The sequence below is a fragment of the Sinohyriopsis cumingii genome, chromosome 3 (genome assembly GCF_028554795.1).
Source record: "Sinohyriopsis cumingii isolate HCF-2022 chromosome 3, ASM2855479v2, whole genome shotgun sequence".
Taxonomy (NCBI): domain Eukaryota; kingdom Metazoa; phylum Mollusca; class Bivalvia; order Unionida; family Unionidae; genus Sinohyriopsis; species Sinohyriopsis cumingii.
Window position 1 is genome coordinate 28648322 of NC_142963.1, and position 12537 is coordinate 28660858.

The window sequence follows — 12537 nt, forward strand, 5'->3', positions numbered from 1 at the left end:
ATTACCATTTAGATTGTCTTCCTGACTTTGGTTTCTGCAGCATTACTTAAACAAGGATTGTTGGACTTATATCAGACTTGACCTGCATTATTATATTTATTTGGATTTCCAGCATTCAGCATCATATGTAGTAGTCATGGCCCCAAAATGTCCATTCTTCAAATTTTGTTGTCAAACATGAGTACCATTGCTTTAGACCCTACTCAATGATAGCCCTTGGATGGGCTGATGTCAGTTTGCGAGAAATATATGACAGGTATGTTTCAGGTGAATTCATTTTTTATTGGGCCTCCAGCATGACCAATTGAAATATAGCATTTATTCAGCCAGCAGAGTGACAGACAGACAGACAGACATTAGTAGGCCAGAATATCCAACAAGCTTCCTGTGGATAAATAAATCTAGTGAGGGATCACACCATTGCTATTGATGGTATTGATTTGTGGTCCATAGGTATTGGCATGTTTTAGGGTTTGACTGACATTTGGTGATACTGCTATTGATAGTATTGATTTGTGGTCCATAGGTATTGGCATGTTTTAGGGTTTGACTGACATTTGGTGATACTGCTATTGATGATATTGATTTGTGGTCCATAGGTATTGGCATGTTTTAGGGTTTGACTGATATATGGTGATACTGCTAATGATGGTATTGATTTGTGGTCCATAGGTATTGGCATGTTTTAGGGTTTGACTGATATATGGTGATACTGCTATTGATAGTATTGATTTGTGGTCCATAGGTATTGGCATGTATTAGGGTTTGACTGATATATGGTGATACTGCTATTGATGGTATTGATTTGTGGTCCATAGGTATTGGCATGTATTAGGGTTTGACTGACACATGGTGATACTGCTATTGATGGTATTGATTTGTGGTCCATAGGTATTGGCATGTATTAGGGTTTGACTGACATATGGTGATACTGCTATTGATGGTATTGATTTGTGGTCCATAGGTATTGGCATGTATTAGGGTTTGACTGACACATGGTGATACTGCTATTGATGGTATTGATTTGTGGTCCATAGGTATTGGCATGTATTAGGGTTTGACTGACATATGGTGATACTGCTATTGATGGTATTGATTTGTGGTCCATAGGTATTGGCATGTATTGGGGTTTGACTGACATATGGTGATACTGCTATTGATGGTATTGATTTGTGGTCCATAGGTATTGGCATGTATTGGGGTTTGACTGACATGTCATACTGCTATTGATGGTATTGATTTGTGGTCCATAGGTATTGGCATGTATTAGGGTTTGACTGACACATGGTGATACTGCTATTGATGGTATTGATTTGTGGTCCATAGGTATTGGCATGTATTAGGGTTTGACTGACATATGGTGATACTGCTATTGATGGTATTGATTTGTGGTCCATAGGTATTGGCATGTATTGGGGTTTGACTGACATATGGTGATACTGCTATTGATGGTATTGATTTGTGGTCCATAGCTATTGGCATGTATTGGGGTTTGACTGACATATGGTGATACTGCTATTGATGGTATTGATTTGTGGTCCATAGGTATTGGCATGTATTAGGGTTTGACTGACATATGGTGATACTGCTATTGATGGTATTGATTTGTGGTCCATAGGTATTGGCATGTTTTAAAGTTTGACTGACATTTGGTGATACTGCTATTGATGGTATTTATTTGTGGTCCATAGGTATTGGCATGTTTTAGGGTTTGACTGACATGTTGATACTGTAATTAGTATAAGTGACTTGCAAAAACAAGCCAACACTTCCAGGGTTAACATTTTAATGTCAAAACAAAGGTTGGATTAATGGTGCAAGGCTGTATATTGAAGTATTATCATGGTCTGTGGAGGTTTTCAGATAATATTCTTATCTGGATTCTGACTTGCATCCAAAACAACCTATATTTTGATCATTTAATTTCCATACAGTTAAGTGAATGATGTAACACTGGTTACATAATTTGGGAAACAAAATGAGATGAAGATAAGGAATTTTTATAACATTGTTTTTCAGAACAACATCATGCTTGTTGGTCATTCTTCTGGTGCTCATCTGTGTGCAATGACAGTCCTTGAGCTACTGCATGATGAACTGGTTCAAACTGGATCATCCCAGAAACAACCAGTCCTAGCCAGATCTCTCCGTTTTGAGGAACAACACTTCACTGGCAGACATGCAAGTGGAGACAACTCCAGGCAGGAGAAATTTGACATATTGGAAGTAAGTTCTGCCTCTTCTGGGTCATTTTGTGTTGTCAATGACACTGATGAAAAGGGAGCAGCCAGTAATGATTTTAATAATGCTGCAAGCATGTTTGAAGTTTTAAATGGGATGAAAAATGGCGAGCAAGAGGCTGTAGAAGTTGACACCACTGCAGGTGGAAAGTTACTCAAGTCTGATGAGGGACAAGAAGAACAGGAGGAAAGGGAGGAAGAGGAAGATGATGATAATGACTCTGTGGTGACAGTTCAGCGGAAAGGATCAGATCCCCCTCCAACATTAGTAGATCTATGTAAATGTGTTAGAGCTGTTATAGGTAAGTATCTTTTTCTGAAGTGTGTGCATTAATTATCCAGATTTTTCATTTTTAGATCTACTGGTTATAGACCAGAAGAATTTTTCTGAAGGCCAGTTGTCCAATATCTATCATCTGTTGTTACATTTATCAAACTTCATCCCTACTCTTTCCAAACTACTATGAGAATTATCATGAAACTTGATATGCAAGGCCTGGTTGGTCCTAAATGAAAATACTGCTGCACAGATATCCAATATGGCGCCACAGGGACCATCTTCAAATTCTTGTTTTTGTTACTCCTTATGAATAGATGGTATTATGAACATGAGGGTTTCACTAAAAGACATCTTATGATGCCTTGTTGGTCCTAAATGAAAATGGTGCCAATCCGATGTCTAAATATTGTCAAATATCATTGACACATATACACATGTGCAAACACTTGCATAATCACAACCAGATTGACATTGAATAAAACAATAACATCATATTTCTGTATGTACACTAGTTACGCCAGGTTTCTGTCTTTAAAATATATTGGATGGCAGAATATATTCCTAATTAGATGCAGTCATTGCTGCTGTCGGAAGCTCAAAAGTGGTGGAAAGGGGTGATGCAGTGTTGGTTGAGTTTCCTAATTACTGTCTTTCAATCAGTCTATTTCATGGTTAAAATCAGCCTCAGAAACATGTGTTGATTAATAGATTTTATTTTAACAACATTAAGATGATGAAAAATAATAAAGAGAACTAATCTGGATGTTTATTTCTGCCTGCTGGCTTTTTCCAATGTTACTGGTGTTGCTGCTATGTTGACAGATGTCATACATTCCAGAATAACTGTGTCTTTTTGCAGTGTGTGCAAACAATGAAATACTCCCTCTTGCTGCTTTGCTTCACAAACTCTGTCAACCAGAGGTTCTGAAATTTAGTTTTGTTTGACTTTACTTGCTTTGATGATGGCTTGTTGTTTCTTAAAACACAGCTATGTTATGACATTTTCCCTTCAAAAATGAACCACAGTTGAACACTATTCCAATTAAAATAATCATGTTTTGCATTTTTTGTATGAAAAAACATTGTTGCTGTTCACAGACTAACCAATAATCTTTAACACAGATGACTTAAACATTAAAACATGATAATTCATGTCAGTGATGTGTAATAGTGTTTGTTCTTCAACATGCATCTCAGTGACTTGCCAATACTTAAGACACATTGGGTTGTTCCACTTTGTGAAATTTACGTTTGCAAATTAGCATAATGGGGAATCCTACAGCAGTCTTCAATGGACTTAACTCATCGCCCTAGTTATTGTTAGTCATTTAAGTAATGCGTGAAATGGTGGTTGTTTATATCTGACTTCTTTGCCTTTTAATTGCCTCTATGACAATTTACTGTATAAACTGTGCCAAGGATAATTTTACAAAATGTGATTGTGTCAGGGGCTTTAGGAATAAATCATTGTGTTTTAGTGTGACACATCATGTTATGGTGGGTGTGTCTCAAGTACATAATCCGTAGTTGAAGGTCAGGTGCTCCTTAGAATTATCTCCCATTATTAACATAAGAGTTACTGCTAGTATTTTCAGGTGAAAGTGTGATTAGAATGCATGGGGAGTTATTTGTCCAAATGAGTTTATATATTTTAGATATGCAAAGATTATGCTTTAAGAAGAAGAAAAAAGCACAGCAGAAATTTTATATAGTATACTGACTTTAAACACACTGTACACAAAGCACAAGACAAAACAGGTGTGAAAGTTTATTTCCTGGATTTATCAAAATCCCTATAACATGACATTTTTTTATTTATATTGTGTGACAGCACATCACACTTTAAGAACAAACTTTTATTATCATCCTCCAAGACTTATTTGGTGACCAGGTTAAATAAAACTTCACCATCTGATTTTACTGGAAATGACTGACAATTAGGTGTTGCAGATTATTAAGGTAGCCCATCTGCTTGTTGTCAATAATTGATTTTCAAAAACATTAGAGTGCAATAAAATAATGTTGTTTGGTCAAGTTTGTATATTATTTTTAAAGCAAACATGATCTTTTTAATAAATAATTAATTTCAGAGGAAACCATTGAATCAATATAAAATAATGATAATACAAAAGCGTCAGCAGATACAGAACTAAAAATGGTAAATTTGTCCGTATTTTCAATAATTTTCAGTCTGATCATTCAGTAATTAGGTTTATCACTCTGTTCTTTCTAGCTATAGTGCTATGTCTCCTTGGAATGATTTTATTTTAAATTTCACAAATATATGGCTGTACTATGACAAGATATCCTGCAAGAATCATTACAATTTTGGAATTCCTGTGGAGGACTAATGTGCAGCTACATAGAAATATTATGTAGATCATTAGAACAACATTTAGACTTGGTAAAGAAAAAGAGAAAAACAAACTGATTTTAATTCAGGGAAAATACATTGCATTAAAATATGATAGCAGGATAATTAACTTTTATCTTCTTTAGGGCTAGCTGGTGTTTATAATATTGCTGATCATTTCCTTCATGAGAGCGGAAGAGGTGTGGAAGATGTATCCAGCATGGCTCGGGCAATGTATGGACAGGAGCACTTTGATAGATTCTCCCCATCCTATATTGTTAAGAATCTGTCTAGAAGTGTCAGGTAGAGCTGTTTAAAATATTCAGTCATATATGTTTTTATTTTCATCATTTGCATTATCATCATCATCATTATCACAATTATCATTTTGATCACCGTCTTCTCTCTTTTCTTATTCCTTTGCCTCCTTTTCTATTTTTACCATCTTTTTTCTTTCTTTTTGTGGCCATTTTGATTTAGTCCTTCATGCAACTAATAGAGTTTATCAATTTTTAAAATCATTTCTAACTTTGTTGGACTTTTTTTAATAATGAAAACTGTTTGAGTACAGTTTTAGCAAAAAGACTCATCATGTAGACAAATAGAATTTGGTAGACATGCATGTCTGCTTATTTAGGTGGCAGAGTGGTCTAAAGAGTTTGCTTTTACTGATAACTGCCATCTCACCACATTTGGAGCTGGCCTCTTAAAGTAATAGACCTAGGCCAATTTAGACAAAATGAGAAATGTTAAAGTGATTACATTATAGTTTATATATGATACATGTGTAATGGTTATAGTACAGTTCTTAGATGGTACATTTGTAATGATTATATATATTGCCTTTCTTTCATGGTACAGTTGTAATGTTTATATATAGTACAGTTCTTACATGGTATAATTGTAGTGATTGCGTATAGTACAATTCTTATATGGTATAGCTGTACTGATTACATACAAGATATATAATCATTACAACATGGTACTGTAGAGTTCTTAAATGGTATAACTGTCATCATTACATATAGTACAGTTTTACATGGTACAGTTCTACTGATTACAGGTAATAATAATAATAATAATAATGAGGACATTGGATAGCGCCTAATCTTTAGAAGTGCTAAGCGCTTTACAACATTGGACCTATAAAATGATATGATTACAAAAAACAAACACCATGAAATCAGAAAACAGAAAACATGCTGAAAATATTTAAGGTGAGGAAACATTAATAGGTCTTTAAGTCTGTTCTTGCAATTAAAATAGATGAGTTTTAAGAGCGCTCTTGAATGAGGTCACTGTGTCTTTGTGCCTGAGTTCAGTGGGCAGTTAGTTCCACATCGCTGGGCCCTGGTATGCAAAAGAATGCTGTCCATATGGCTTCATTTTCATAGTGGGAATAATGAGAATACGATTGTCAGAAGAGGAGCTTAAGTATCTTGCTGGTGTGTACACATGGTTGGGGTCAGATAGGTATGTTGGACTGGAGTCCATCAGTGAAACGTAGCACAGAGAACAAATTTTGTGTTTGATTCTGGATCGAACGTATAGCCAGTATAGGGTACAGATTAGGGGGGATGAGGTGATCTTTGATTGTGGTACCAAAAAGATGATCAAAGCAGCTGTATTTTGAAATTTCCGAAGTTTCTGGAGTAGAAATTGAGACAAACCAGGCAGAATTGAGTTACAATAGTCCAGTCTTGAAAGTACTAAGGAACACACAAGTGTTTTAGTGGCATCAACTAAAATCTATTTGCGAATGGAGCTGATGCATCTCAGCTTAAGATATGCATCCTTGCAAATGTTCATGACGTGTTGGTGCAATGAGAGAGTACTGTCGAGAGTAACACCTAGATTACGCACTGACAGTGTGAATTTAATGTTGGTGTTTCTAGATATTTATTGTTTGAGGTAAAGGATGTGAATGAGAAAGTCTTTGTGTTGTAATCAGAATGGCCTCAGTTTTATCATCATTCATCTGCAGCTTTTTACATGTCATCAATGATTTCACATCGGAAATACACCTTTCTACACCTTGGATGGTAGCATCAACTTCAGTTGGGTGGCTAGATTTGTATATTTGGGTGTCATCAGCATACAGTTGGTGAGACACTGGATGATGATTTATGACACTTGAGACTGGCTGAGTATGGAATGAAGAGAACAAGTCCAAGAACAGACCCCTGTGGAACACCACAACATAAATCAACTGGGTTGGAGTGTATTCCATTTACAGATACAATTAGTGTCCTCTTGACCAAGTAGGACTTGAACCACAAAAAGGCTATATCGTGAATGCCAAATACATGCTGGAGACGGTGAAGTAATATGTGATGGTCATTGTGTTCAGTGCTTCAGACAAATCAGGGAGGGTGAGGACTGTAATCTTCTTGCTTTCCAAAGCAGAGAGAATGTCATTAACTACTTTCAGAAGAGTAGTTTCAGTACTGTGGCAAGGGCGATGTGCCAACTGTACATTACTGAAAAGACTGTTTGAATTCAGATGAAATACAAGTTGGGATAGAACAACATTTTCTAATATTTTTGACATGATTGGGAGATTAGAAACTGTGTGGAAGTTCTTTAAATCGTTATGGTCAAGTGTTGGTTTCTTCAGCAGTGGCTTTACAATGGCAGTTTTTAAAAATGATGGGAATCCCCTGGATGAGAGAGAGGTGTTAAAATCATCAGTTAGTGAAGGCAATATCGGATCTAAGCACTCAGGCAGCAGTGATGTTGGAATCAGGTCAAGTTCACATGAGTTTGATGCACTCTTCATCACGATTGTATGTACTAAATCCATAGAGACAAGTTCAGATGCTGCTAACAGTTGCCGCTGAAATTCTGTATCGCAACTGTATGGTGATGACGAGTCAATTGAAATTGTGGTGTCAAGCTTATCTCTAATGGTTTGTACTTTGTAACAGAAAAAATTTGCTAACATGTCCGGAAGATCGACTGGAGAGAAGGTAGTTGGAAGTGGTGTAGATTTGTTCCTTGACATTAGCTTGTTAGTAATCTCAAAGAGCTCTTTGCAGCTGGAACTTTCCGTGATCTTAGTACTATAGTGGGCTGATTTTGCTGTATGGACTATGTTTGTGACATCCTTCTTAGCATCTTCATAGATTTGCTTATGAATAGTGAGTCTGGTGAAAAACCAAAGCTTCTCAGCTTTACAGCAGTCTCTTTTAGCAGTGTGTAGCTGGTCCCTAACACTGCTATACTACTGTGAACACTTTTTAATTGATACTCTGCACTTGGTTGCTGGGGCATGTTTGTCAAGCCATGAATGTAGGCAGTTATCAAGTTGTTCTGCTGTATGAGGTAACCAAGTTGTTAGGTTTACTTGAATGTCATGCTTTAGCTGGGTTCTATTTATCATACAGAAGTTTCTTTTACTAGCAAATAAAGGTGGAGGGTTAGGGATTGATACGTCAAGATGGCATACAATGCAGAGGTGATCTGATGCAAGTTCGTGGGACACCAGGGAGGACTGTAAAATATTATCATTCGGTCTATGAAGAATCCAGTCTAAAATGTGACCATGTATATGGGTGGGTTGGGTAACTGACCGTTTGAGGTTGAAAACCTGAAAGGAATCTATGAGTTTTTATGTGTATGGGTTTCCAGGACAGTCAGAGTGAAAGTTGAAATCTCCAAAAATAATCAGGTTGCCAACTATAGAATTTCCTTACTCCAGGACATTCGGAAACTGCTTCATAAAGAGAGATTCAGTCAGCTTGTTTTTTTCTACTAGGAGGAGGATGGTTGAGGCAGAAGAAATGGACTGACCTTTGTTCCAGTGTGAGCATGGTTTAGATTAGTTCAAATGATGTGTGCTAGAAATCGAAGGTTAAAGTGTGGTTATGACGTTTGATATTGGAGTTTTTTTCGATGACAGCAATTCCACCACCATGAGAGTGCAGGTGAATGACTTGATGGAGTAACTGGTGGGTGTTAGATCCATACACTTGGGCTCATCGCCTGATATTTTTAGCCATGTTTCTTTCAGGAAAAAGATATCGATATTCTGATCATTGATAAAATTAACTGTTTCTTTGAGCTTTTCCAGTGGTCCTACAGACTGGGAATTAAATAATGCAATGTGCAGTGGTAAGTCATGGATAGTTAACACAAAGCTTGACGAATTAATAGGGATTTGAATGAGGTTTCTAAGTACAGTTGTAATAGTTACATATAGAAAAGTTCTTCCATGGTAAAGTTATAATGATTATTGTACATTTCATACACGATATCAATGTAATGGTTGTATATGGTACAGTTCTTACATAGTACAGTTACAATAATTACAAATAGTGAAAATTATACATTTGTTATTTGGTACATTTGTAAGGATTACATTAGTACAGCTTTGACATGACAGTTGTTATGATTACATCTAGTACAGTTCCTCCATGTTACTGTTTATAATAATTACATGTACAGTTGTTACATAATACAGTTTGTAATGATTATAATACAGTTTGTAATGATTATAATACAGTAGACTTATAATGTTATATGGTACAGTTGTAATGATGACATATTGTACAGTTGTTACATGGTATAGTTGCAAGGATAATATACAGTATGGTACATAACTGGTTAAATGTTTCATTTATTTGTGTTAATTTTTGTTGTTTTTGGTAGGGTGGAAGAAATGTCATTGATTTCTGGAATTTATATGTCCATTAAAACCTGTTCAAATGGCCACTTGACATAGCAGTCACCTGGTCAGAATGGCCATTCTGATTTCCCCATGCCAAAGTTTCTTTAGAAATGTCTTTGTGTAGCTAATGGTTGCCTGCTTTCTGTCAGGTGTTTCCTAACCAAACAGTAGTTTCTCCCTGCTTTAAACAGTGACGGGAGTTGACTGCTGAATCTATGCACTAAACATCTGCTTCATGAGAAAGGCATTGTTAGATTAAGGAATATCATGTAAATCTATGTGCAAACACTTTTTATTGCTCTTGTACTCACCATACTACAGTCACATTGTTACTGTAACTCAAAGGCTAAAATATATCAAATTTGGAACTTTGGCAGTTCTTATTGTTAGGGTAGCAGGTCAAAGCAATAATAATAATAACATTGTCCATATAATGCTATTGAGGGGCATTGGTGTTACTCATGTTGATTCGTCCATCTGTCAATCTGACACTATTGAGGGGCATTTGTGTTCCATAAACACATTTCTCGTTTGTGCTTCAAGCTTTACTGTCTCTCAGCACTTTTCATTTCTTGTCCTTGGAAACTTGACAATGCGTGAACTTCTAAATTAAGTACCAGTATTTGGGGTTAACCTTAAGCACATGTGAACTTCTGAAATCGGTACATGTATTTCAAGTTAACCTTAACCATGCAAATTCCTGAATTAAGTACATGTATTTGGTTAATCTTAACCTTACATAAACTTCTGAATTAGATGCATGCATTTGGAGTTAGAAATTAAACATACATGTCATAAACATCTGAATAAGATTCATGTGTTTGGACTTTAACCAAACACAAACTTCTAAATTATTTAAATATGTTTGGAGTTAAACTGTAATCATATAAACTTAAGAATTAAGTACCTGTAGGTTTAATTTTTAAGTACAAACAGACTTCCAAAATGTACATGTATTTTTGTGGTGTCGACCATGTGAAAGTTTTCAGCAAAAGATGCCAGTCGAATGCTTATAGTCTGCAAAAAACTTGTTCAGGTTTTTTATGTGATGAAATCAATTATAATCAGTCATGCAATGTATTTTGCAGCCATATATGTAAAAAGGACAGTAATTGGTCTTAACCATTCATGTGAAAAAAGAGGCTTACTCGTTCATATTGAAAATACATTTTATTGCAAACCAACATCATCTGATAAATACGTAGTGAGACATATAAATATTTTATATGACTTCCCCAAGACCAAACATGCTAAAGTTTCATGTTTTGTTTTCTTTTCAGTTTACCCAAATTTGTTCTGCTACATGGAACAGAAGATTATGTTGTTCCACTTACATCAACAACCAAGTTTGGTGATGCACTAACAGATATATTTGCTGATGTTAGTGTTAGGATCATTCCTATGTGTGACCACTATGAACTCTGTCTTGATTTAATGGATTCCAAGAGAAAATACTATGACAGTGTGATGGAGGTATTGCTTGACACCGCAAAACGGGTGTTTAATTGACCTACTTTCACATGTTTATAAAATGATGAAGTCAGTCATATCTTCACAGAGTTTGAGCTGTTGTCGGTGAAGGTAAAATGTAAAACGATGAACATCTGTGCTAATATTAGTGTAGGAGCTTTAAGAGAGAATGAATGAAAGTGCAATGATCAAAGGTACTTCTGTAGTAAATGCATTTAGAGGAAAGTACCACAGATATCATAGCATGTCTTTAAGTTACATCCGAGTGGTCCACCTGCAGGCCTAAGGGCCAAAAGTGGCCCACAAGTCATTTTTTTGTGGCCCATGCATCTATAAAAAGTTGGTTTTATAATTATTTGTATATTTATGCGAGGCCCACAAACTTTACATCATTGGTCCATATGGCCTATGGTGTTGAAAATGTTTGACCATCCCTAGTTACATGAATATACCATGCTTGATTTGAAATTCTTGTTCCATCAAGATCCTGGACATAATAATTGGCCATTAACAGTGACTGCTGGCCTGAATAGATCCTTGTCAGTAGATGGACAATGGTGCAGAATTAATACATCTATCTTGTGACTTAATTTTCATTGCATGATGCAGAAGAAAAAAAATACTGTTTGATATGCACACATTTAGTGAAGGATACATTGCTTACATTTTAAGGCTTAAACCTTTTAAAGCTTTACTCGCTGCTTAAGTGCTAATTTCTGTGATATTTTGTAATTTTGCATATGATCTTGATTGTCCTTATCCAGAAGTTTCCAGTTAAAAAAGAAAGTAAAACTTTTAAATTTGTTTTAGTTCACATGGCCATAAGGTTGAGTGAGCTGATGGTGTGGCCCTGCATTCATCATTTGAATGTCCATCAACAGTTTTAATTTTAACTTCACAAAAACCACAAAGCCATTTTATAAGTAAAAGAAAGCATCATTAGATGAAGGCCTTTCAAGTTTTTACAGATGATGCAGATTTGTCATCAGCTATGACGGTATAATAGAAAAAAACATTTAAAAACTTTCTTTAAACAATCACTTGACAGAATTCTTCAAATTTTTATGGAAAGAATCATGACATAAGACTTTTCAGATTCGTACCAGTGATGTATAACGGTTTTTGACCGTTTGTATTTTATTTCTGACGACTTTTTAATAAAACCAAAGATGCTACTAACACTTTATTTGTTAAAGACACCTTATGCAATAAACTGGTTCGAAAGAATGACAGACTTTGGACCTTTGTTTGCCCACTGGTTGCATTTATTCAAGTTGCAAAATTGAAAGAAAATATACAGTAATAAATTGAATAATCGGTAATCACCTAGATTCATGGAAATACTTCATCGTGGTGGAGATGAGAACTTTAACATCGGGTCTGATATTTGGGTAATTTTCTTGTATGGTTGAGTTTTATTCTTGCTTGCAGTCACTGATGTGCAGGAAAAAATAACACAAAAATTCTGTATGTGCAACTTGAGTCCTACTCAGTTTATCATTTCTTAATGAATGTGTGGAAAGGT

The 12537-nt window shown here is 35.6% G+C and overlaps 1 protein-coding gene across 1 annotated transcript in view; it reads left to right on the forward strand.

Annotated features, from left to right (window-relative positions):
• The window catches only part of LOC149802601 (uncharacterized), a 30397-nt gene extending 18158 nt beyond the window's left edge, over positions 1–12239 (forward strand). The window contains exons 5-7 of the mRNA XM_089951880.1: positions 2020–2542; positions 5020–5176; positions 10823–12239. Coding sequence (XP_089808006.1) covers positions 2020–2542; positions 5020–5176; positions 10823–11051 — 909 coding nt within the window. The 3' untranslated portion in view covers positions 11052–12239. The remainder of the gene's footprint in view (positions 1–2019; positions 2543–5019; positions 5177–10822) is intronic.
• The last annotated feature ends 298 nt before the right edge of the window (positions 12240–12537 follow it).